We start from the raw sequence: 26,381 nt of genomic DNA, 5'->3' as shown, positions 1-26,381 counted from the left end.
TAGGGATGTGCATGAAATTCATCCAAATTCAATTCGAATTCATGTAAATTTGGAACCACTGAAAAGCGATTCGTTCAAATCGATTTGAATTCAGCCAGCCTCGAATCGGATTTGGTCAAATTTGCCTCAATTCGATTCGAGGTCGGCCAAACCCAAATCAATTCAAACGAATCTCCACTCTATTCGATGGTTCCAAATCAAATCAAATTGTGTCCACATCCCTCATACCAGGTTGGCAGGGGGAGATCTTTGCATAAAATGAACACAAAGGCACACTCAGAGACACAGCGTGAGGCAGGAGTTCACATCTAAACCAGAGGTGGTCGCCTTAAATTCAGAGTCCTCTTCGATTCGGGTAAACACAAGCCTAAATAAGTCACACTCCAGAGAAGATTAACTCTTCATCCTTGCTGTCAAATGTACTTTTGTCAGAAAGCCCCCGAGAAGTAAGATCTCGGCAAACTGGGAGAAATAATCACCGTTGCGGAGCTAAATCAAGAAGTATTTGGAGAGTGGATAACAGTGACAATGGTTTGAAGTTACAGGGAGATGGGGTGTGTGTGTGTCTGCACCCCACCTGTGATTCCAGATCTTCACACCTGCCTTCTGGTGGATGGGAGGAGAGGATGCCAGCATCTGGACCACTGGGTGATGAGAATGAACAAAATGTGTGTTGAAGGTTCACGTGTTATTTTGTATGTACTGTATTTACCCGAATAGAAGACGACTCGGAATTAAAGATGGCCTTCTGATTTCTAACATAAAACCTGGTCTTGGATGCAGGTAAATATGGTATTTTTGTGCAAATGCGCCATCTGTGGTGGTTGTTACCATGTGGGGGTACAAATGCTCAAGGTGATTTTGGACAAGCTGGGCCCCCCTAGAGATGGGAAAAAAAGGTGTGACAACATTGAAAGGCTTTCAGCTTTCAGTGTGTTCTCATGCTTTGATTGTCCTGGCCATTAGGCCAAATTTGCAATGCTTTCAATACTTGTAAACAAAATGTAAAGACACAGAAACTACCACCAAATTTTATTGATGTCGACAGAGAAATGGAAAATGGCAGAAGTGTCCTCTCTCTCCGTGGAGTAATCTTTGGAGGACAAGAGTGTGTTCATTGCTACCCTGACCCTCTCCTCTGCGCAAAAATGACTGCAATTTTACCCTAATGGTTTGGGGGTCAGGATCAGGAAGTGGTGAAAACAACCCAAGAAGCTGTACGTGCCACAATGCTATCACCTCTTTTCCATCTCTAGTGGGTTGGGTGTTGCCCAAAATAATTACGAGCATTCATCCCGAGATGGTACCTATAGTCAAAATTTGTGAGCCTGGCTGGTCTTGTGGTAGCAAGCATGGATTGTCACCTTTGCTAACCAGGGTCCACTCTGGTTTGCATTTGGATGGGAGACTACATGTGTGAACACGGTAGGATATTCCCCTTAGGGGATGGAGCTGCTCTGGCAAGAGCATCTGCATACCTACATGCAGACAGTTCCAAGTTCCCTCCCTGGCAGCATCTCCAAGATAGGGCAGAGAGAGACTCCTGCTTGCAAAATCGGAGAAGCCGCTGCCAGTCAGGGTCGACAATACTGAACTAGATGGACCAAGGGTCTGACTCAGTATATGGCAGCTTCCGATGATGGAGTAACTGTAAACGTGACTCACTTTCAGAGTCAACAAGGGGACGATAACCTTCAAAAATGTAAAAAAAAACCAGACTGTGTTCTGCTGCCTCTGTGTGGCCAACTTCTTGAGCAGAACTACTGATGTTGATAAAGGCTATACAGCAAAATGCACCCTCCTTCCCCAGAGACCCGTGCTGTTCTGTTGGGCAGAGAGTGTCGCGTTCAGAAGTGTGGGTGCACAAACCACAGGTTTTGCTGTTTGGCAAGGAAAACCTTTTTAATGGATCTGTTCTCGGCTGCTCCGATACACACAATTATTCCAGGTGGGTTGCACCCCGAGAGAGAGAGAGAGAGAGATTGAGAGAGAGAAAGAGAGAGAGAATGAATGGACCCTGAAGCATGGAGTTCTGGTCCGCCCGCTTCCTTGACATGATTCCGGCGAGACCGCAGCCGTAGGACAGAGACCAGTTTCCCATCATCCTTCGCTTCCCGTACAACGGTCCAGATTTTCCTCTTCTACGCATGCAGAGACGTCTCACATGCCTTTCCCCAGAGCGAGAGGCAAGGGCTGACTCTTCCCCAGTTCCATCCCTTCGGCTTTCAACCAGTCCATTTTCTGTTTGTGCTGCTGAACAGCATCCACAACCCGGGCGTCTATCATGGCCTCAGTCAGCACTCCGTCCTCCGAGGCGTACGCCGCGGCCTGAAGCGGAGGGGAAAAAAAACACACAGGATAAAAGCTTGCTTCGAGGTCCCTCGAAAGAGCCCTAACTTTCCCAGGGTGCTTTGATCGGCAGGTTTCTCAACCCCCGGCACCTCTCTTGCAGCAGGATTGGGGCCTCCCCACCTCACAGCAACGGCAGATGAGCGCTGCAAAGCAATTATGCTGCATAACGAGCAGGGCTGAAATGTTTATTCATCTAACTCATTAACTGATTTTGGCTTTAAAAACAAAAACAAACTTTGCAGAGACGAGAAAGAGGCTCCGGTTAACGCAGGCAAGGAGCTTTAAACATTTTTTTTTTTAAAGGTTGTACGAAGCCTAACGGAGCGTCGCGGTTGGCAAGCAGTAACGTGGGACTGGGGATGGGAAAGGGGCATTCCCCGTGATTGAAAAGAATGCCTCTTCCAGGAGATGCCTGCCGACGTGCATCGGCTGGAAAAAATAATGAAGTAGGTCTTTCCTTGAGTTATTTCAAATCCAGTTTGGACTGGTTTCTCAACATAGTCACACAGTATTCAATCAAGACTGCAGTTTAAAAAAAAAAAGTCAGAGAATGATAAGCACTGGAGATCATCTCCAAGATCATCATATTTTAACTGATACTGATTTGATTGCTTTTAATGTTTTAGAATATTGTTTTAAAAAAATTTAAACTGTAATATTTTAAATTTCTTGTTTTTGTTTTAAACTAATGTTTTAATGTCGTTTTTATTTTGTTGTAAACCGCCCAGAGAAGCAAGTTTGGGGCGGTATAAAAATACGTTAAATAAATAAATAAACAAATCTAGTCCAACCCCAGCGCAGGAAGTTGCTACAGCTTCCTTACAGATGGCCACCCAACTTGCTTGAAAACCTCCAGTGAAGGAGAGCTCACCACTGCATGAGGCAGGCTGTTCCACTGTCAAACAACTCTTATAAATAAGAAATTCCTAAAAATGTCCAGCCTGAATCGGGTTTTTGTCATTTCAACCCACTGATTCTAGTCCTGCCCTCAGGAGCAAACTAATCCACTCCTGTCACGATGGCAATGTAGAACTTCCTGATCTGGAGGCAGTCTACCTCTGAATGTCAGTTCAGAGGTATGCAAAAAAAAAAATGCAGAAGAGGGAGAAGAGAGCCTCTCCGTCAAGGCGACAAGCTAAACGGCATATTGCATTTTCGAATACATTCAAATAAATCTATTTTTTCCAAAAATACTGCCACCTCCGTGAGGCTTACAAGCCCTCGTCTTTGCCAAGCACCTCGCTGGGCCGAGGCACACACTCCGAAACGGCTAGACGACACGGCTGCGTATCGCTCCAACGTATTGGATGCCGTAACTGGAGGACGTCCCTTGAAGCCACAGACGCACGCGCGCACTCTCTCTCTGGCGTCAGGAAGATGCAGAGCTCCGAAAAACAAGCACTGCTTCCCCCTCGGATATGGTCTGGAGGGAGGGAATCAAGATGCTGACTTCATCCCCACCCTCCCAGAGGTTTTTTTTTTTTTTTAATTTCTTCTGCGTGGAGGCTCCAGATGGGGCCACGCGGGTGCTCCACGCCTGGCCGCTTCTCTCAATGACTTGCTAAAAATAGGTCCCGCCCGGGGCCCCGGGCTGTCGAGAAAGCGAGCGGGAGGAGAGCGGCCGGCCGTTCCGGAAGCAGGCATGTGCCGAGCTTCGCCGGGATGCCAGGATCTCGCTGCTCGCGCAGATGGGGCTTTGACCCGTCTGCTCGCCGAGAACTGGCGTGCAGGCTCTGGCTGGCTGCGCCGGGAATTTTCGCACATCCCCCCCCCAGCTTTGTCTTCTTGCCTGTAAGGGACGGACACTTGAGAAGTGATTAAAAAATCGTCGCGGTGGATCTCTGATCTCGGGACGCTGCGTTCTGGCCACGAACAAATCTCTAAGCCTTAAGGAGAAGACTGAGAGGGCAACCAGGGTTATCAAGTTTCTAGGAATGTAGGAAGCTGCCCGACTGCCGGGTTATAAATTTAGGAAGCTGCCGCCTACTGAGTCCGACCATTCTCCATCTTGCTCTGCATTGTCAACACTGACTGGCAGCTGCCCTCCAAAACTTCAGACAGCCCTACCTAGAGATGCTGCCAGGGACTGAACCAGGGACCTTCTAACGGGCAGCTTTTTAAATTGGCAATTCTTTTTATTTAGCAGGGGGAGAGCAACTGGCCCTGTCCATCCCCAACACAGCATCCCTCCAGTGGTGGACCGGTTGCTGGGGTCTATCTTAGGTCCTTTTTGCCCAGAGGAAAGGGTTAGGATAATGATGAACCAATCGTCTTACTGTCTCCGTGGAATATTCTCTACACCGAGTTAGACCCTCAGTCTTAGCTCAGGTTTGTCTACACTGACTGGCAGCAGCTCTCCAGGGTTTTGGACAGCAGTCTTTCCCAGCCCTATTTGGGGATGCTGCCAGTGACCCAAACCTGGGATCTTCTATAAGCAAAACAGAGGCGCTATCAATGAGCTACGGTCCCATCCCACAAGATAATGCGGTCTGGCAAACCGTTTTATAGCCACACGGATGGTCAAAAGTGTTCAAATGACCATTTCCCTGTCTGAACATGTGGTGTAGTGGCGAACCAAGGCGTTCTCTGGGTGACCTCGGATCGGCCAACTCTTTCTTCTTTAGCCTTCTAACCTACTTAGAAGGGCCGTCGTGATGATCCAGCAGCATATATCCCTCCGAGACTCCTGCCTGAAACCTTGGAGAGCTGCTGCCAGTCAGTGTCGACAACGCTGAGCTAGACGGACCAAGGGTCTGACTCCGTATCAAGCAGCTCCCTATCACACAAAGACACCCGGCCCGCCCAGGTTCAATCAGCCTTCTTGGCAGAAGAGCTTCCGATCACGGAGCCCGGGTCGTACCCAAGCACAAGATCTGCTCGTGACTGCGCAGGAGGAGAGCTCCGAATCGTACGGAACGATACGGAGAGAGATAAACACAGCGAAGGTGGGGGAGAGAAGGGGGAAAAAACCAATTAGAGGAATTAGAACTATGAATTGGAGGCGAATTAAGTCAGCCACGAGCGGTAATTAGGCCTCTCCTTTGGGATTCACCCAAAGACGTGCGTGGGGGGGGGGCGCGGGCGGGCGGCGCATGGCGCAACTGAGCTCTCCTCCACCTCCCAGAAGAGACGGTGAGAAAATTGCTCTCTGCTCACATTGGCCAGTTCTGGCGCTTGTGGCCTGCGGGAAGCTATACGTTCATCTGAACCATCTATATTTAGCTCAGTGGTAAAGCACCTGGTCTTGCACGCAGGATGTTCCAGGTTCAATCCCTGGCAATATCTCTAGGTAGGGCTGGAAAAGGCTCCTGCCAGGAACGTTGGGAGAGCCGCTGCCGGCCAGTGTTGACAAACCTGCGCTCGATGGACCAAAGGTCTGACTCGGTGTGAGGCAGCTCCTGATGTTCCTAAAGACAGGACTATAAAACCAGTGGCACAAAAAGCGCGTTATTAAAAAAGGCTTAGAGAAGAATACGGTTCGGGCCGATCCAAATGGGGGAAAGAGTGTAGGGTCTTGGCAGATCTCTCTGGGGAGAGGATTCTACAGCTGTGGTGCGGACACCAAAAAGGCCCTGCTATGGCACCCGCCAAAGGAATCCACATTTGGGCCCCAGGAACAGAATTATGGGGTGCAGATCCTAGGTCTTGCAGAGGGCCACTGAAGGGCAGTGTCGCTGGTCTGGCCGCATTTGGATCTTACCTGCCAGGCCACGGCGAGCTGCGAGATCTCTCGACCGGACATGCCTTCCGTCAGCCTGGCGATCTCCGAGCACTTTTTCCCATAGTCAAACTGGGCGAGCTTCAGGCGTCTAAAAGGAGCAAATGCAACTATCAGCGTCAAAAGCTGGAAGACAATAAACGGAAAACAAGCACAGATCCGCAACACAACGCTGCAGTATAAACCAGGTGTGCATGTATTACCTGAGTCACCTCCCCCACTCAGAAGCAGAAGGGGTTGTGTTCTTCAAGCTGAAAAACATCCTGTTCTTGTTATTCAAGCCCTCCTGGCCGAGTTCCATTAGCCCTGCCCACCTGATTGTCTGCTAACTGCCCTCCGGGTCCCCGAACATTCCGCTCCATTGAATTATGCTGGGGCAGTTGAAGGCAGAGCCCTCTCTGGGTTTCTTCCTTCAGGTTTTTGTGAAACCAACATATCCGCAGGTTTCCCCGAACATGCCGGTACCACCCTCTCACCCACACGTTATCCGGTTACGCATCCATAAGGATCATAAGATTTCCGGTTCTTTCGGGAATAGATAAATTTTTAAAACCCAGACATTCTTTTCTTTTGGGCATATGTAAACCTGTCTGAGCTCTTCTGCCCTCTGGAAGTGGGAGCTGCGAGCACCTGAGCAGAACCAGGAGTTTCATGAGGCAAGTTTGACAAGCAAAATACCTATGCCGAGCTTTCAATTTGAAGTGTGCTTCAAACATTTGCCTGGTAGAAATCCCAACTGAACACAGCCAGGCTTGCCTTTGAGAAAACTGCTACTACGAATCCTTATATACTACAGTATATAAATAAGATTGAGCTGAAAAGGACAGAGAAGGTTCTGGTGTGGCTCCCATGGCCAGCCAGAGCCTGTGGAACTCTCAGAGACATGGCACAAAAAACCGCAAAGGATAAAATGCGATCCTTCTCCTTGCTCTGAACCCAGATACCAGTTGTCGTCCCACTGCAAATACATTTCACTCACTGCTTGCCCTCCGTGGCTGGCTTCAGAACGTGCTTGTCGAAATACATCCGGACCAGCCGCTCTCTCTCTTCCAGCTCCGGGAGCTTAAAGTTGACCATTTCGTCTATCCGGTCGTTGATGGCCCAGTCAAACTGTTCCGGCTGGTTGCTGGCTAAAACGAGCATGAACCTGGGGAGGGGAAAGGGGCCATTTTGCAAGAGGCACAGATATCCCTCCTCGCCAACCCATCAGGTTTCTACTCGCTTCACGAGGAAGCCATCCGGTTTAATCCGATCCCCCCCTCTGTATCGGGATGAATCGTATATGGGCAGGCTCAGAGGGACCACACCCATTCTCAAGTGTGTATTGCCACAAGGTCATAAAAGACGTTAAAGTCATATTCACTGGTGGCTGTTAAGACGTCTACGGGACCCTTGCTAAAAAGCCGGTGTTCTTCCAAGAGAATTTAATGCACCCGAGGCTAATTTTGCTCTCTTCTCTCTCCTTAAGTCATACCACTTTTCCTTGGCTGAATAGGGATGTGCACAAATCGATTCGGCGCGTCCAGCGGGGAAGCGCCGAATCGTTTTGGAAGGGCGGGGAACGGTACCTTTAAGCACAATTAAAGCCGGTCCTTACCTGCTCCTCCACATTTCCCGGTGCACGGCGGCAGCGGCCACGTGTACGGTCAGCAACCTCAACATTTCAGACTCACGCATCACAAAAATATGACCCGGGTATTGAAAAATTGCAAGACAGCCATCAGAAAACCTTACCCGGGTATTTAAATCTGACGGGGTGAAGAAAAGTTTCGGACTAGTCATTGCTTCTGTACGTCAAAGGGGATGGGACTCCAGGTGTGGAAGCCAGAGCTGTGTGTACTAGACACTCTCTTTAAAAGCTTCAAAAAGTCCACTCCCGGGCACTCAGCATTGCGCTGGTCACAGGCAGGGCCAGAAGCGACTAAGAAGCTCCTTCGCACAGAGCTAGAAACCGTTTTTTTATCCATTTCTGAGATTTTGGGCAGGCATCGCCCACGCCCTTTCCCAGCCTGCCCAAGCCGAGCCTTGAGGGCTAGAAACTTGTTTCCTAAAATGAACACCAAGATTCTCCTGCGGGTTAATGTTGTGTGTGCGTCTAGCTGCCATGGTTACGGGACCGTTCCTCTCCAGCGTGTGCCTCTGGGTCCTATTCAGCCTCTGCCTCTCGTTCCCCTTAATGATGCTGCCAACTGCACGTCGAGACGCCCGTGCAGGGACGGGCACAGAACTTTACGGGCTCTTGTTCTCCTCGCACTTTCCGCCGTCTGTTCCCGATCTCCTCTGCGCCGCCCCAAACCCCTCCGGCCCTCTTTCCACTGCTTTTAATGCAGTCACCAGCTTAATGGTGCATTATGATGCAAAATGGCCCCTTTAACGGCACCATCTGTCACGAGCTGGGGCCGATGCGAGGAGGGGGAGATGCTACATTTATTAGCCTCTTCTACATGGGGGCTGCGGTGGCTGCAAAGATCTCCCCCCCCCACCCGCCCACACCAAAGAGCAGTGCGCACGCAAAATTCAAGCGCGAAATGAATCGGACGCCGTTAAAAGACGTTAAAGTCGGACGTCAAAAGTGAATCGGACGACAAAAACGGCATCCGATTCATTTAGCATGCGAATTTTGTACACACACTCCTCTTTGGTGTGGGGAGGCGGGCGGTGTGTGTGTGTGTGTGGGGGGGTAGATCTTTGCCGCCACCACAGCCCCCATATAGAAGTTGCAAGTTGCCAATAAATGTGGCATCTCCCCCTCCCACCTGGCCCGGCTCAAAAAAGCATGTGCGCATTGGTTCTTACTGGCTGTTCTGTGGCACAACTCCAGCCCTCCTGCAGATCCTGGACTACAACTCCCATCATCCCTGCTGGCCACAGCAGCCAGGGTTGATGGGCATTGTAATCCAGCCACAGCTGGAGGGCTGAAAGCCCTGCTCAAAATAAGAAGGGAAGAAGAGCCCGGCTGGATCAGGCCCAAGACCCATCTTGTCCTTGTCCGAACCGACCGAGGCGAGACACTAAGTTCTGCCCCGTATCGGGGTGGGTGGGGGGGTTCCTTACTTGTTGCTATGCTGTCCCGTTCTGTGCAGGAATGCGTTCAACGTTGCCCTCAGGTCCTCGCTGATCTTCTCCTGCAAGAGACGCAAGGCTTATCTAATCCTGCACCCTGGTTTGCAAGAGTGGCCCACCAGAAGCCCCTGGGGGGGCCCACAGGCAAGCGATTTAAGGCATGCCCTCTCTCCTGCTGTGGCTCCCTTGAAACTGTGTTTCGCCCGCCAGGGACAAGTAATCGGGATATGTGAGAAGGCTCCCGGCTGCCTGATCAGCCGTGGCACATGAAGATGCGTGGAGAGGAAGGGGCGGCCGGGAGCGTTTACCGTTGCTCTCTTCCGCAGGAAGGCGTCGGCTTCGTCCACGAACAGCAAGAGTCTGGAAAGTGGGGGAGAAAGGGAAGAAATATGAATCCAGATGAAGCTTATGGGAAGACGGTTCGCGGTGGAACTTTACAGAACACATAGGCTCCCTCCCGGCCACTCAGTGCCAAACTGGCCGTTGGAACTCCCCGCCACTGGATGCAGTGCTGGGCAGTAACAAAGGAAAGACGGGGTTCCCCTTGGCTCTCTTTCCTGTTTCCCTACTGTCCTGCTGTAAGTTCCTTGGGGCAGGGAGCTGGGTTTCCCCCTGATCTTTGCAACTCGCAGCTATGGGAATGTCGGAAGGACCTGGAGGCAGGGATCCGAGGAGTTCTTTTGAGTCTTCAATTCCATTTCAATCCTGACATTTAATCCGCCAACATTCCATTGGCATCCATGAGATAACACCTAATTTAATTTATGGCGGGGGGAGGATGCATTTTTAGAAATGAACATTTTCCGTAGAACAACAACATATGGGACATTTTTTCTGTCGCACAGTATGAACCCCACATTTCTCGGCAATCGATGCGAAGCAATAATTCTTTGAGCGCAAGAACTCTGAAAAATACCCCCCCACACACACACACACGCTTTAGGGTTTCGCTTGAAACGCACCCCTCGCCCTAGGGAGGAATGCGCATCTCTGTTGCGTTCCAGGATCCTTTTTCTGGCTGGCATAGCCCGTTTCCCAGCAGGCCGTGAGCAAGTAAATAATTTAAGCAGCACTGCCGATCCATTTTTAAACAGCCTCAATGTTCTCACTTCTCCGCCTCTCTCTCTCTGGCCTCACAAGAACGCCGGCCACAAACTCTGCCAGAGGACGTGTGTTTTGCCGAGTTTTAAATATTTCATCTTATGGGGTTCCTCCCCCTGTTCTTTAACCAGGAAAAAGGGTGGAAAAATAGAAACATCTGGGTGATGAATGTGGCAGTGTATCGAGGCGGACACGGGGAGAGGAAGTCTGTCAGAATCAATCAAGGGACACATATATCATCAATTAGCCGCACTCAGCGCCCCCCCCCCGAAAATAGGACAGCAGAATATGCCGAACCCCAACCCTTTTATTTGATTCTAAATGGGTATTCGGCCGGGGGGGAGGGGGGACGAGACGGAAAGCCAAGATACGTCATTGTTGCGACAGATGTCCGCTTCGTTCGGTGCGGCAAGGGAGAGCTTACGTCAACACAATTCGGTGTATGCTTGATTCGGAATAAAGTCATTTCTGCACCGCAGATTATGAAGCCACCTCGGACTGAGGAGAGCAAGCCATTTCCCACCTCCACGTTTAATGCAATTCAGTGTGTATGTTCGATTCGGGATATTTAATGCAATTCGGTGTATGCTCGATTCGGATCATTTCTGCACTGTGGAACATGAAGCCACTTCGGACCGGGATGAGCTGGCCTTTCCCCAACTCGCCCCTGGTCCAAGTTTAATGCAATTTGGTGTATGTTCAGCTTGGGATAACACCGTTCCTGTGCTCCGAATATGAAATCGTCTCGGATCGAGGCGAGCCAGGCTTGGGAATGAGGTTAGCTAGCTTTCCCCACCTCACCCTGCGATTTTAACACAATTTGGTGTATATTTGATTCGGGGAAGAGTCATCCCTGCGTTTCCGAATATGAAGTCGTCTCGGACCGAGTCGAGCTGAGCTTCCCCACCTCTCCCCAAATCCAAGTTTCAGACAATTTGGCGTATGCTTGATTCGGGATTAAGTCCTTCCTGAGCCCTGGAAGATGAAGGCATCTCCGATCGAGGCAAGCCAGTATTCCTTGCCTCTCGAAGTTCAGCAGCAGTTCTTAATTGTGTTTTCCAGATTTGCAATGGCTAAGCATTGAAAAATGTTTTGCAAGGATTTGGGAGGGCAGGCAAGGAAAAAAGGGAGTATGGAGATTTGGAAGGGTCCCTAGAAATAAGGGAAAACACATTCCACCCAAGAGAACGGGATCTGAGAAAGACACAGCAAAAAGAGGCTCAACTCACCCTCTCCTACTAGTATTGGCCCAATCAAATACTTTGTGCATGGCAGTAACTCCTTCCCGCCCCATGGGGGCGACGTCGCCACCGGTCATGATGGCGTAATCCATGCCAGAATGCATGGCCAATTTCTGGGGAAGGAGACGGGAAAAAACCAGACAAAGCCATGATTCATAAAGAGTGACATGGGGCTGTACGATTCTTCACAAGCAAGGGAAAGGAACAGAGGGAACTGCCTTATACCGAGTCAGGCCCTTGGTCTTAGGGATGTGCACAAACCGGTTCGGCAGTCCTTTTCCGGACCGCCGAACTGGTTCGGAGGGTCCGCACTCAGCCAGTTTGACAGCAGTTACTTTAAAGGAGATGGGAGGGTGCCCTTACTCCCCTCCCCTGATGGTGCTGTTACCAAAATCGCTGGCACGGGGCGGCAACATACCAAAAGTGGCCGGTGCGCATGCATGATGTGCGCACATGTACTGGACACATCTCATACGATGCTGACCGGGGCAGCAAGGAGGTATGCTGCCGCCCCTTGCCACTGATTTTGGCAGCAGCGCTGGTGTGTGTGTGTGTGTGTGTATAAGGGCACCCTCCCTGCTCCTTAAAGGTAACCCCTGCCGCCGCCGAACCAGCCAGACCGCGCACATCCCTACTCGGTCCACCTAGCTTCGGATTGCGTACTTGACTGGCAGCAGCTCTCCAAGGTCCTTGGCAGGAGTCCTTCCCAGCCTTACCTGGAGTTGCTGCCAGGGGCTGAAGCTGGGACCTCCTGCCGGCAAGGTGGATGTTCTCCGAGTCGCCGAGTCGGAATTCTCCGAGTCGGAACTCCCGCAGGCAGAGCTGCGTCCGCCGTTTTTGTTTAGTACACGTAGACCAGGGCGGCACAACTGCGGCCCTCCTGCAGAGGTGGGACTAAAACTCCCATCACCCCATGCCTCCATAACCGGGGATGATGGGAGTTGGAGTCGAAACGCTGGGCGGGAGGGGCCAAGTTGTGCACCTTCGTGCTGTCTCGCGGCGGCTTAACCAGACATCTCTGGAGGATGCTTATCTCTCCCCACCCACCCACCCCCGCTGTCAGAGAAGGGACTATACCCTCCGGATTGGCTCGACACCCTTGGCGGGCCTGGTGGCATTTAACGAGCTCGGCCTGCCAGCGACGGCCATGGCCTGTCACCGCTGCCTCCATTAATTATGTCAAGCTCTCTGCGTTTGCAGGCTGCCTCGAAAGCTCTGGGTGGGTGTGGAGCGGGGTCTGGCTGCGCCGTCGCAAGAAGGCCATCATGGAACTGGAGGAGGTGCCTTACACCCGGCCCTGGCGGACTACAACTCCCATCATCCCCACCACAACGGTGAACAGTTGTGGACCTTCTCCAGCACCCCGCAACTCTGTCCTAACGTCGATGAGAACGGGCTACCTTAGCAAAGAGCGTCTTTCCCGTCCCGGGCGGCCCGTACATGAGGATGTTCCTGTAGAGGCTCTTGTTGTTTCGCGTATTCCGCGTGGCGATGGCAATGTCTCGCACTCGCTCCTCCAGCTTGGGCTGCCGGAAGAAAGGGGGAGAGAGGCTCAGCAGAGAGGCCACGGCCGGGGATACTCAGAAGTCACGGAAGTAGCCGTATACACAAAGCAAACCCATGTTACTCACACTGAGCACGACTCCTTCGAGAGCATCTTGGGGCTTGCTGGTGAGCCGTTTGCCAACCTGGGAGGGGGAAGAGAGAAGGCAAATAGGTGGAAGGTGGGAGTTTGAGAGCAGAGGGAGAGTCTGCTACTGCACTGATCAGGACCAATAGCTCCTCCGCGTTCCCCACGCTGAAAGCAGGCTCCACCCTTCAGCAAGGCGACTCTCCATTGGCCCAGCTGGGGCGGGATGTGGTATAAGGACCATCAGGTGCTTAAGCGGCAGGTCTTTGGCTGTTTTTCAGCAGGCCGCCCCAATACTGAAGGGTTTACCTTGATGGGATGCTTGAGGGCTTCCAGGACAGTGATGCGGGAGGTTTCCCTCACCAAAGACGGCTTGCCCAACCGAGCCTCAATGTACCTCCCGGCGACAGCAGTCGCGTTCTTTGCACTGTAAATGCCAACGGCGAGGAGGGTCAGCCCGGCCACCTGTCCAAGGAGAGGGAGAGGAAGAGAGAGAGAGAGAGAGAGAGAGTCACTCAAATAAAAGAAAAAGAAAAAGAAAGAAAAAAGAAGAAAAGAAAAAGAAAAAAAGAAAAAAAGGGAAATAAGGAAAAAAAGAAAGAAAAAAGAAAAAGAAAAAAAGAAAAAGAAAAAAAGAAAAAGAAAAAAAGAAAAAGAAAAGAAAATCCAGATCAGGGGCTCCCAAACTGAGTCTCCCAATTTTGTTGGGTCTGGGGCCATACCTCAAGGGGAGAGTGTCTGGCAGCAGCATCTCCAGGTATTATTATTATTTTACATTTATATCCCGCTCTTCCTCCAAGGAGCCCGGAGCAGTGTACTTCATACTTGAGTTTCTCTTTCACAACAACCCTGTGAAGTCGGTTAGGCTGAGAGAGAAGTGACTGGCCCAGGGTCACCCAGCTAGTTTCATGGCTGAATGGGGGTTTGAACTCAGGTCTCCCCGGTCCTAGTCCTGCACTCTAACCACTACACCACGCCGGCTCTCCACACCGGTAGGGCTGGGAAAGGCCCCTGCCTGAAGCCCTGGAGTGCTGCTGCCAGTCTGTGCAGACACTACTGAGCCAGATGGAGACTGGTCAGACTCCGTCGACAGCAGCCTCCTAAATTTAGAATCCGGGAGTGAGAACTAAGCTGGCCGTCTCCCTCTAATCTGACAAAATGACCAAGAAATTGGAAGGAGCACTGCTTAACTGGCAGGCACCCTGCCTCACCCCCTTCAATAGGGGGAGACAGTGAGGACTAGTAACCTAGAACAGAAAAGAACTCTTAATTGCATGCTAGCCTTCTCAGCCCTCGACCGCCCACTTCTGCACCGTGGCCCGCCGACAAGCTTCCAGGTCTTCTGCCAGAATGCACAGACTGCAAAGGAGGAGGTCCCTTTCAACTCCGAAGACATCCTCGCAGGAAGCTCGCTAAACGCACCCACCTGGCCGCTCTCCTTTGGGAAGGCCACCAAAAAGGCCGCCTGCCTCTTCCGCCTGCAGCTGTTTTCCCCGACTTCAGGCTGCAGAAGGCTGGCGCTGATTAATGGCCTACTCGGATGTCGCTAATGGCTTCTCTCCCTCCTCCTCCTCCTCCTCCGAAGCACCAACAAATTACGTTTGCAGGCCCAGGGTCCCCGGAGACAGGACAGTCACACTGCCTGTGCATTATGCAGGATGGGGCCGTGGCTGGTGCCGGAGCGAGGGGGTGTCAGCTGAGAGACAAGACAGGGCCCTGCCCACCCCACGCCTGCCCTATTACTTGCCCCCAGTGTGGGCAACACAAATCCAGTTGACCTGAACAGTGCCACCCAAGTGGCCTGGAGTCCCGGAGGTTACACGCAATACGGCTTGTGGCCTCCCTGGCGTGCCCCCGTCTCGCTCTCGCCACTGCCGCAGTCTCCTTGTCCAGCGGCTGTTAAACCGACAGCACCGCCAAGGTTTCCGATTTCTGATGGCGCTCCATACGAACCGAGGGGTCGGGAGTCACGCCGGAAGCATGGAAACGCAATTGCCCTTTCGTTCTGCTTGGCCTCTATGAGCCTGCCCAGGAATTACCAGTCCAGAAGGCTCTGGGAACAGAGGACGCTGCTTCATACTGAGTCCGGCCACTGGTCTATCGAGCTCAGGATTGCCAGCACTGACTGGCAGCAGTTCGCCAAGGTTTCGGGTAGGGGCATTTCCCAGCCCTACCTGGAGATGCTGCCAGGACCTGAATCTGGGATATTCTGCCTGCAAAGCAGACATTCTGCTATTGAGATATGGATGCTGCGGCGGAACATCTGCAGCTGCCTCCCAAGTCAGACCCTTGGACCTTCGAACTCAGTATTGTCTACACTGATTGGCAGCGTTTTGGCAGCGCATATTCCTCCAAGATTTGGAATATATAGGGATATAGGAAGCTGCCATATACTGAGTCAGACCCTTGGTCTATCTAGCTCAGGATTGTCTTCACAGACTGGCAGCGGCTTCTCCAAGGTGGCAGGCAGGAATCTCTCTCAGCCCGATCTCGCAGATGCTGCCAGGGAGGGAACTTTGCCTCTTTGCCAAGTCAGATGCACCTGCGGAAAGGTTCTCCGGCTGTTGCCCGGAAACCCCGGACCTGCCCCTTTCTCCCTCTCCTGTAGCAAAAGAGCTTCTGCTGCCGGAGGAACAGCCACGGCAGGAAGCCGAAGAAGGAATGCCTTCAGCGGCTACTCTTGCTCGGAGCAGCGGAAACGTCACATTGGGAAGACACACGCCTGGGGGACCGCTGAGCGGCAAGCAGCTTGGCTTCTGTGCAACGGCTGGCAATCAAAGGGGGCAGCTGTGAAGCCAAAGAGCAATTGCCCCCCGCACCCCGGTACCGAGATCGAGTCAGCAGCAGGAACAGCAGACAGGACTGCATACTGGTGCATCTGGCCACTTTGAGGGCACCATCTAGTGGAGGAAAAGTGCAACAACCGCTGACGCCCGCACAGAGATGCCCCTCCGGGGATGGGGTCGCTCTGGGAAGAGCATCTGCACGCTTGCAGGCAGACGGTTCCAAGTCCCCACCACAACATCTAGAGATTGGGCTGGGAGAGACTCCTGCCTGCAGCCTTGGAGAAGCTGCTGTCAGCCTGGGTAGACAGTCCTGAGCCCGAGGGAGCAAGGCTCTGACTCAGTATACGGCAGCATGCCATAAACTCAGTTCTAACTTCACCGAGTACCATAACTCAGTGGGAGAGCAGCTGCTTTGCACGCAGAAGGCCCCAGGTTCAGTCCCTGGCAGCATCTCCAGGAAGGGCTGGGGAAATATCCCGCCCGAAGCCCCAGAGTGCTGCTGCCAGTCAGTGTTCCCCTCCAAGGTGTGTGCACACAAGCTTTTTGAGGTCCACGTTAATTTTAGATCCCGCTCAGATTGAATCAGGAAGGCTCCATTCTGAATAAATATGCACAGACACTGTCTTGACACTCACCTAGAAAAAAAATTCAATGGGCACACAGATAATTTTTTTTTAGCGAAAACATTGCTGCCAGTCAGTGTAGAGAATACCGTATTAGGCAGACCAAGGGTCTGACTCAGTAGGCAGAACTTCCCTAAGCTCCACTGTCTCTCACACAACCTAACCTACCCTTGCAGGCTGGTTGTGGGGTTAAAAACAAACACACACGGGAAGCGGGAGAGAACTGAATATATTGCCCCGAGATTCTCCGAAGAACAAAAATGCGGGGGATGAATAAATAAGACTACAGCAGCTGCGTGAGCGGCTGAAGACATAAAGCACTTCAAATTTCCGGCACCACCACCTGTGGGGAAACGCTTGAATTCTCCGAGAGGCCCTGAACTTCCCCGCTAAACAATCCCCTTCCGACATCTCTCCAGCAAGCGCCTGAGATTGAGTGCTCTTGAAATCAAGTGTCAGATTTCAAATGGGCCTGATTGGCAAGAAGTGGAAACACTCAACTCTTTAGGCATCTACAAACCCACTTGCGAGCGCCCCCAGCCCAGGCAAACAGGACATCCAGCACCACACAGATCTCCTCGGCAGAGGTCTCCTCTCCACTGATGTTCTGGAGGAGGCAAGAACCGGCGGGAATCTCTTTCTGAGCAGCAGGAGAGGGGTCCCCTGGTTTCTTACCCTCTCCGCCTCCCTGTGCAAAGGACAGAAGACCCGCTCCTCTCCCAAGCCCTCTGCCCCGAGGGCCAGAAAGGGATCCAAGGGAAGAGAGGGGATCAGCGGCGACCACAAATCATGGCTAGTCTGCATTTCAGGAAGCCGCCAAACTGCCGCTGCTTATTAATTTCTAGCCCGAGGCTTCGGCCACGATCACTGTTCGCAACGCCCCCGCACTTTGCGAACCAGACAGCGCCTCCGATGCTTACCGTGGCTGTGACTTTGTCCCAATCTGTCACAAAGGCGCGGAATCCTTCCCCAAACAGCGTCCCGGCTGTCCTGCGGAGAGGACAAGCAAGAAGTCAGGATCTGGTGGCAGCGGTTTCTTCTCACCACTGTGGTTGATGAGGCCATTGTGGTTGATGAGGGATGAAAGATCTGATTCGGCCGGGGTCACCACATCTCCGGGATTGGCCTGGACAGGCAAAGGAAGCTGGGAAGCTGCCTTATACTGAGTCCGACGCTTGGTCCATCTAGCTCATGACTGTCGGCACTGACTGGCAGCAACTCTCCAGGGTTTCAGGCAGGAGACTCTCCCAGCCCTACCCGGAGACGCTGCCAGGGATTGAACCTGGGACCTTGGGCATTCAGAGCAGGTGCTCCGTCACCAAGCTATGGACGCTCCCAATGAAGATATGCAGCTGCTTCCTACTGAGTCACCCTTGGTCTATCGGGCTCAGGATTGTCAGCACTGGCTGGCAGCAGCTCTCTAGAATTTCAGGCGGGGTCTTTCCCAGCCCTACCTGGAGATGCTGCCAAGGGCTGAACATGGGACCTTCTGCATGCTAAGCACGTGCCCCTCTAAGAAGCTACCGATCTTCCCCTAATGGGACTGCTTCAAACCCCACGAATGCCCTATCTAGCCCAGTATTCTCTAGGAACGTAAGATGCGGCCATATACTGAGTCAGACCCTTGGTCCACCTAGCTCAGGACTGCCTACACTGACCAGCAGCAGCTTCTTCCAAGGTTTCAGGCAGGGGTGGAACAGTCCTAACCCTCCCCAGTGCAAAGATCACTATTTGGGGGCAAGAGGAATTGAGCACACTTTCCAATTCCGGTTTTTAAAAAGCAGGATTCGAACATGTGCTTCCCCGCCCTTCGACAGCTGTGTCCAGGAACTCCCTGGGATGAACGTGGCAACCCCAGATTCAGGGAAAGGTGGCATCAGAAACTCATATATGCGTGGAGTTTAATAAGTATGCCGAGAATCACTTCACACAGATGAGCTACACCTCGAGAGGTTCCTTCCAAGGCTTTGTAATTTTAACCAACATTGGTAAATGTTAGTTTAAAAGCCAGAGATCCTAGTAACAAAATTTTGTCATGCAGGATGAAAACTAATCCGCCAATTTCAAGCACAACATGCTTATTTATTGGTTGGTTTATTCCATTTTTATACCACCCTTCCTAAAATGGCTCCGGGCGGTTCGCACGAAAACAAAAAATACGTACCAATTAAAATCAAAAGCCACTTAAAAGCAGATTAAAATGAACATTAAAACGAAGTATCATTAAAAGCCAGGTTAAAAAAAAGGGGGGTCTTTAAGGCTTCGAAACGTACTTGAGGGAATCCAGCACCGTCTGGCGGTGCTCGGCTGCTTTCAACCGGATCTGCTCCCGGATGAGGTCTGCGTTCTCCCTCTCCGCCTTCGCCCGGGCGCGAGCTTCGGCTTCGATCCGCAACATCTCGTTTTTGTGCCTCAGCTCCATTTCTCGCTCGACTGTAGCTGTGGAGGAAATGCGTCGTTGCCTTCAGGGGGGGTTATGTGGCAGTGAAAGGGATTTGGAAGGAGGTGGTGGGAGGAAGGAATGGGGGAAACCAAGGGTAAGGGAAGGACAAGAAGATGGATTTCTGAATACCCGCAAGGGACCAGAAACAACTGCACCCGTGGGAGAGCATCGTGAGGTCTTTAGGATCAGGGACGTGCACGGAATTTCCACAAACCGATTCGAAAGAGAATCAAATTCAAACCGATTCGATTCGAAACCACTGGACAGAGTGGAGATCCAAATCCATTTCGAATTCACCCAAAGTAAAACCAAATTTGACCGAATCTGCCCAATTCGATTAAACTTCGGGCGAATTCAAATCGATTCGAACGAATCTCCACTCGGTTCAATGGTTTTAGATCAAATCAATTCAAATTCGATGCCATTCCAAATCGATTCATGAGAATTTCACGCACATCCCTATTTAGGATGTTAGAAGTTTCTGGCTGGATCAGTCCAAAGAAATGTGAATGTAGCAAGCTTCCTTCTGTTGAGTCAAGCCTTTGGTCCGTTCAGCTCAACACCGTCTACACCAGCATTCTGTATGCTGAAACGTTGGAAGAGCCCTGCCACTAGGGACTCCCAAACGTTGGACTACAACTCCCACAATCCTCAGTCACAATGGCCATCACCCAAGGTGGCTGGGGGATGATGGGAGTTGTAGTCTAACATCATCTGGGGACCCACATTTGGAAATCTCTGGTGTAGACAACAGAAAAGCTATGTGGATCAATAATTTAACTCCGTTTCATATATTCAACAAGGAAAACAAGATTGTAGGGATGTGCACGGAATTTGCATGAATAGATTCGAACCTGAATTGATTCTATTTGAAACCACTGGATAGAGTGGAGATTCATTCGAATCAATTCCAATTCACCCAAAGTCAAATCTAAATCAATCAAATTCAATTTGACTTGGGGCAAATTCGAGTCGATTCAAACAAATCTCCACTCTGTTCAATGGTTCGAAATCAAATCAATTCGAATTCGAATCGTGCACATCCCTACAAATTTCATGCGCATCCCTACAAGATTAGACATTACCGCGCCTTGTGGCCTCCTGCTTCTGAACCGATTCCTCCTGTTTCCTTAAGTTCTCTTCATTGAGGAGTTGCTGTGGAGACAAAAATCCCGTCCTGAATTCATGTTGTGCCTCAACTTTAAGACAGTGTTGTCCAGATTACTGCTGCACACTTGAAATTAAAATTAGAGGTATGTTCACAATCTTACACCTGGACTGGTTTAGCTTAAGCTAACAAAAGGAGGTGGATTTCACGGAAACAATCAGAAAAGGTTCCGAATCCCCTCACCTCGCTGCCAAAGCACTACGTAGATTGTCATCTGATCTGCCGCATCGGACTTAATCAACCAAGCTTTAGAAGTGCCTCATGCTAATTTTGTGCACTGCATACAGAACTAAAAAATGTCCTGAAAAATCACAAGTGTTTCAACTGGAATTTCCAAAGAGGGGGAAAAAAAAATCAATCAAGCATGTTTTATCCTGGCTTATTCGGTTACACCTAAACAAATTCAAAAGCTTTGTGTCAAAATGTTTATGGGGATACTTGTCGGAGCAACAGTGTTTACAATGCATAGCAGCGTTTGTGGCAAACACTTCCAGCCTCACCTGCACAACAAACAAATCGGTGGACTGGCTGGAAATGAGAGTGCAACTGTTTTAGTTTTCACTTTCACTTGCAGTCTGGGACGGAGAAGGAATTTTAGCTTTGGCTTTGCAGCTTGAGTAAATAACCAATCTGGCGAATTCATAACATGGGAATGGGGCAGTGGTGAAGAATCTGTTTTGCAAAGAAAAGCTCCCAGGTTCATTCCCTGGCAGCCTCTCCAGGTAGGCCTGGGAAAGCCTCCTGTCTGAAAACCTGCTGCTGCCAGTCAGTGTAGACAATTCCGAGCGAACTAGATTAAGCCTGACTCAGTAGGCAGCTCATAATGTTCATCAGAAGCATCCATAGTGCATGGCGAGAGCTTTAAGCTTTGCATGCAGAAGGCCCCGTGTTCAATCCTTGGCAGCATCTCCCGGTAGGCCTGGGAAAGACGCCAGCCTGAAACCCCGGAGACCCGCTGCCAGTCAGTGACCAGGACTGCAAAACCTTAATTATAAAATTATTAAATTTATTATTTCTTGTTTACACAGTCAGACAGGTGTTATTGACTGGTTTGTTTTATCCAGACATCGAGTCCTTCCCAAGGACCTGGGATGATGATAATGATGATGATGATCAATTTGATTTCTATACTGCCCTTCCAAAAATGGCTCAGGGTGGTTTACACAGAGAAATAATGAATAAATAAGATGGCTCCCTGTCCCCAAAGGGCTCACAATCTAAAAAGAAATGTAAGAGAGACACCACCAACAGTCACTGGAGGTTTGCTGGGGGTGGAGAGGGCCAGTTACTCTCCCCCTGCTCAATAAAGAGAATCACCATGTTAAAAAGTTGCCTCTGTGCCCAGTTACCAGGGGTTTGGTGTGGGCGCGTCCGTAGGATAAATACCTGACTCCAAAGGAACTGCAAAACTGTCCAGTTCGCTTCTACTGAGATCCACGCATTATGTTACACTGTTTTCATTTACTGCTATGTAATATTTTTGGGGGGGTGGGTGGGGGGAGAAGTGGCAAATGTTGCAGCAACATTTCTTCTTCTTCTTCTTTTTTGCAAATTCAATTTTTATTGATTTTAACAATAGTAATACTGTCATTCATATACAAATACACAAAAGTGGACTTCCCGCACACATCTCTCCGTGAATCATCAGCTATAAAGTTTACCCTTGCTATAATAGTAATTCAAAACATAAATTTAAACCCTTACAAACACAGTTAATCTGCCCAACCTGCAGTTTTTTTTAAACTGAATTTCAAACCCTGCTGTAAAGTCCATAGTAGGAAAATAGTTCTTGAGATACAACAAGAATGGTTTCCAATCTTCTTTAAAGCATTCAAATGTTGCAGCAACATTTCTGGTTCGGAAGACGTCCCACCCTGCCTGGCCAATCCTATCCTCCTGCAACCCCACCCCTCCCACACCCTTTAAGGGCACCAGGAAAGCTTTTGCTCCCCTTTTGTTTCCCGCCGCCAGAAACCCACCTGCTCACCCAGGCTGGGACTTACCTGCTGCCGTAACTGGTCTTCGTAACGCTGCCGGGCCAGCTTGTCCTGGTACTGCGCTCTCTGCAGAAAGAAAGGAGAAAAAACAGGGATAGGAAAGAATTAAATACAAATCACAGAATGCAGTGATGAAAGGGGCTCAGGAAATCCACTCGTCTACTAGTCTGTGGCACGTAGAAAATGATGCCCGATGAGCGGGGGGAAATCCTGACGAGTGCTGTACCGACATAGTCGGATGAGTAAAAAAATTTTGTCTGGCTGATGGACAGAGCCAACATTTCATGACCAGTGTTCCCCCTAACGGGAGTTCCCAGATGTTGACAACTACAACTCCCACAATCCTCAAGCAAAAGCCACTGCAGCTGGGGATTCTGGGAGTTGTAGTCAACGACATCCGGGAATCTCTGTTAGAGGGAATACCGTTCTTGACCCCCAGCCCCGATGATGAGCGTTGAGTGGCAGACTCTGGATCACCAGCCAAATGGGCCCCGGCACTGAAATGACGTGACAAGGCCGTAACTCAGGGGTGGAATCCCGGCTCTGCTTGCAGAAGATCCCAGGTTCAATCCCCGGTGGCATCTCCAGGTACGGCTGGCAAAGATGCCTGTCTGAAACCCTGGAGGACTGCTGCCTGTTAGTGTGCGCACAGCTGGACCAGAGGGACCAAAGGGTCTGACTCGGTTTAGCAGCATCAGATGTTCATCGGGAGAATCCATTGCTGTGGTAGAGCACCTGCAGGAAGTCCCAGGTTCAAGCCCTGCCAGCATCTCCAGGTACGGCTGAGAAAGGCTCCGGCCTGAAACCTTGGAGAAGCCGCTGCCAGTCTGGGTAGACAATACTGAGCTAGATGGACCAAGGGTCAGACTCAGTATATGGCAGCTTCCTATGTGGATATTTAAGGAAGCCCGTTATTTTCACTGCAACCCGACTACTCTTCCAGCCATAATAAAACGTCATAATTAGATCCTTTACCGCTTGCTGCTGTCTCGTCTCTTCGCCGAGCGTTTTCCGTCTCTCTTCGGCTTGTATCCGGACCTGTTCGTTTTTCAGCTGTTCGATAGCAGCCTCATATTCCTGGAAGACAAAGAGGATTAATGCCTACTATAAATCCCAATTTCTCGACAGAGTTCTCAAAGCACGCGACGCGACAGAAGAAGATAATGCCCAGTCCCAAAGGGACTTGCAGCCGACACTGAACTGCAATGCAAAGACCACAATAGCTACTGGAAAAAATGCTCAGCTGGGCTGAAGAGTATATGACGATGGATATTTATACATCACTTCTCAACAAAAGCTCCCAAAGTGGTTCCCACAGATATTCAGTTCAGTTTATTATGATCATCGATCAAATACACAGCCCAAACCCAGATAAAAGGATCCTTAAAAGGGAATATCACGTGTGTGTATACACACACTACACACACACAAACTCTCCGAATAGGGGACCTTTTAAACCTACCCTCTAATATCACAGAGAGCAGCACATCCAGCCAGACTAAAGCTCCTCTGTGTGTTGAATATGAATAAATAAATAAGAATAAAAATAAATCAATAAAGTGGCTCCCTATCCCCAAAGGGCTCACAACCTAAAAAAGAAATGTAAGATAGATACCAGATAGCCACGGGAAGGACGCTGTGCTGGGGATGGACAGGGCCAGTCACTCTCCCCCACTAAACAGAAGAGAGTCACCACTGGAGGGACACTGTGCTGAGGATGGACAGGGCCAGTTGCTCTCCCCCGCTAAACAGAAGCGAGTCACCACTGGAGGGACTCTGTGCTGGGGATGGATAGGGCCAGTTGCTCTCCCCTGCCAAACAGAAGCGAGTCACCGCTGGAAGGACACTGTGCTGGGGATGGATAGGGCCAACTGCTCTTCCCCCTTATACAGAAGTGTGTCACTACTGGAGGAATGCTGTTCTAGGGATGGACAGGGCCAGTTGCTCTCCCACGTTAAACAGAAGCGCGCCACCACTGGAGGGACACTGTGCTAGGGATGGAGAGGGCCAGTTGCTCTCCCCTGCTGAACAGAAGAGAGTCACCGCTTTAAAAAGGCGCCTCATGGCCCAGTTTACAGGGATGATTCCCAAACTGCATGCCACCAGAAGGCCTGAAGATGGTCCCCTGAGAACAAGAGGCTCACGTTTTAAAGAGAAGCACAAGAGAGACACCAGCAACAGTGACCAGGAGGAATGCTATGCTGGGCTGGACAGAGACGGCTGCTTCCCCCTGCTAAACAGAACAGAAAAGCAACCAGGAGGCAGAAGATCGTCGTTTCGATCCCGAGGCGCCGCTCACCTTCAGCTTGGACTGCTGCTCCAGCTGTACCGTCTGCTCCTGCATCTGGGCCAGGCTGAGGGCTTCTTTGGCATGTCCTGAAACGAGTCCGGATGGGAGCCATCAATCCCACCAACCAACGTCGCTGGCGGGCTTGCAGGGCTGTGCATCGGGCGCTCCGAAACAGATGAATCGGAAGCCCCAAGCGGGGGCCCTCCTGTGTGCCAAGCAGGTGCTGGACCGCAGTCCGACCCGGGTTCAAGGCACTATAGCTGGTGCTCAGCGGCAGAGCATCCCCTTTGCATGCAGAAGGTCCCGGGTTCAAGCCCGGGCAGCATCTCTCGAGAGGAATGGGAAAGCCCCTTAGAGAGCTGCTGCCAGTCCGTGTAGACCAGGCCCACTCAACTTAAGCCCCCTCCCCAGCTGTTTTTGGACTACAACTCCCATGATCCCCAGCCACGCAGTGGCCAATAGCCAGGGATTGTGGGAGTAGCAGGCCAGCATCTGCAGGAAGGCCGACGTTGAGCTGCCCAGGAGCAGACAAGACTAAGCTAGATCGGCCGATTCCATAGAAGACACCTTCACATGTTCCTAAAATAAAAAACACTGAGTTGGTTAAGGGACAGGGCCACAGATCAGCGGCAGAATATCTGCTATGCATGCAGAAGGTCCCGAGTTCCATTGCTGGCAGCATCTCCAGGCCGGGCTGGGAGAGACTCCTGGGCTTGAAATCCTGGAGAGCTGCTGCCAGTCAGGGCAGGAAATACTGAACCAGGCAGAGCAATGCTCTGACTCCTTTTGGCAGCTTCAGCTGCTCATCTGGAACACTGGGGGCGGGCATCTGTTTGGCTTGCAGAAGGTCCTGGATTCAGTTCACGGCTGAACCTGGAAAGATTCCTGCCCGAAGCCGAGAGGAGCTGCTGCCAGTCAGTGCAGGCAATACTGAGCCAAATGGACTGAGGAGCGGACTCAGTCGGAGGCAGCTTCAGGCTTGGACCGGTGGGTCTGTTAATCATTCACACTGAAGCCGTGAGTCGCGCAAGGGTCATAAGACAAGGGGGCACCTCCTCTGCTAAACCACTGATGCAACGGCTGCCATAAAATAGCAATCGGTTCCCAACAAGACGGCCTCAATGCTGCTCCACCCAGAAATGCCTCAGACTCGCATTTCCCAAACAAGACAAATCCACCAAGAACAAGACTATCAATGACTGTGTATAAGACTGTTTATAAAGAAGAAAGGACCGTAGTGGAGTGTCAGGACATCTGCTTTGCAGGAAGAAGGCCCGGCTTCAGTTCCTGGCAGGATCTCCAGGTTGGGTTCGGAAAGACTCCTGCCTGAAACCTTGGAGAGCCGCTTCCAGTCAGAGCAGACAATCCTGAGCTAGAGGGACCAAGGATCTGACTCTGTGTAAGCCTGTTTTGCTTGTCTTTTTAGGGAAGAATCGTAGCTCAATGCAACTACATCTGTTTTGAATGCAAAAGGCCCCCGCTTCAATCCCTGGCAGCATCTCCAAGTCGGGCTGGGAAAGACTCCTGCCTGAAACCTTGGAGAGCCGCTGCCAGTCAGTGCAGGCGCCATTGAGCACGGTGGAGCAAGGGTCCGACTCGGTTTGGCAGCGCCCCAGGTTTCCTTGGGAGCTCCCCGGCCCCTCTGCCCACCCCCAGCCCGCACTCACGCGAGGCGTCGAGCTCCCGGGCGGCTTTGGCGGCGCGCTCCAGCCCGGTGGGGTCGAAGTGGCTCCATTTGTCCTTGGGGCGCCCGCCGCTGCCCTCGCCCGCCCCATCCCCGGGGGAGGAGGGAGGCAGCGGCGGCGGAGGGAGAGCGCCGCCGGCTCCCGGGCCCGCATCGCCGCCGCCGCCGCGGTTCAACCCGAACAGCCACGACATGACCCCGCCGCCGCGTCCCGATGAGCCTCGCACACACGTGTACCCCGCGCCGCCGCCTCTGCCCCGCCTGTTCCGGCCAACGCCGCACGCT

At 51.4% G+C, this 26,381-nt stretch overlaps 1 protein-coding gene across 1 annotated transcript; it reads right to left on the bottom strand.

The window, feature by feature from the left end:
* Window positions 1–1,883: 1,883 nt before the first annotated feature.
* Window positions 1,884–26,381, bottom strand: LOC128338459 (ATPase family AAA domain-containing protein 3). The gene is made up of 16 exons (XM_053280939.1): window positions 26,080–26,381; window positions 24,422–24,498; window positions 23,098–23,199; window positions 22,129–22,188; window positions 20,043–20,112; window positions 18,788–18,953; window positions 17,435–17,504; window positions 13,415–13,570; window positions 13,107–13,163; window positions 12,876–13,001; window positions 11,464–11,588; window positions 9,442–9,493; window positions 9,125–9,195; window positions 7,050–7,217; window positions 6,053–6,161; window positions 1,884–2,328 (listed from the first exon to the last, which is right to left on the bottom strand). Exons 1-16 carry the CDS (start codon window positions 26,288–26,290, stop codon window positions 2,161–2,163), a joined length of 1,788 nt encoding a protein of 595 aa, XP_053136914.1. The 5' UTR covers window positions 26,291–26,381; the 3' UTR covers window positions 1,884–2,160.

Source organism: Hemicordylus capensis, chromosome 16 (genome assembly GCF_027244095.1).
Source record: "Hemicordylus capensis ecotype Gifberg chromosome 16, rHemCap1.1.pri, whole genome shotgun sequence".
NCBI classification, from domain to species: domain Eukaryota; kingdom Metazoa; phylum Chordata; class Lepidosauria; order Squamata; family Cordylidae; genus Hemicordylus; species Hemicordylus capensis.
This window is presented reverse-complemented; position numbering and strand designations above follow the sequence as displayed.

What these genes read in the sequence shown, in the direction of transcription:
- LOC128338459 (XM_053280939.1), bottom strand. Translation starts at nt 26,290, where the DNA reads ATGTCGTGGCTGTTCGGGTTGAACCGCGGCGGCGGCGGCGATGCGGGC. An exon ending in AAGACCAGTTACGGCAGCAG is followed by an intron (nt 20,113 to 22,128) that starts GTAAGTCCCAGC and finishes TTGTCTCCACAG; the next exon opens with CAACTCCTCAATGAAGAGAA. An exon ending in CCCTCAAGCATCCCATCAAG is followed by an intron (nt 13,164 to 13,414) that starts GTAAACCCTTCA and finishes TCCCCCTCCCAG; the next exon opens with GTTGGCAAACGGCTCACCAG.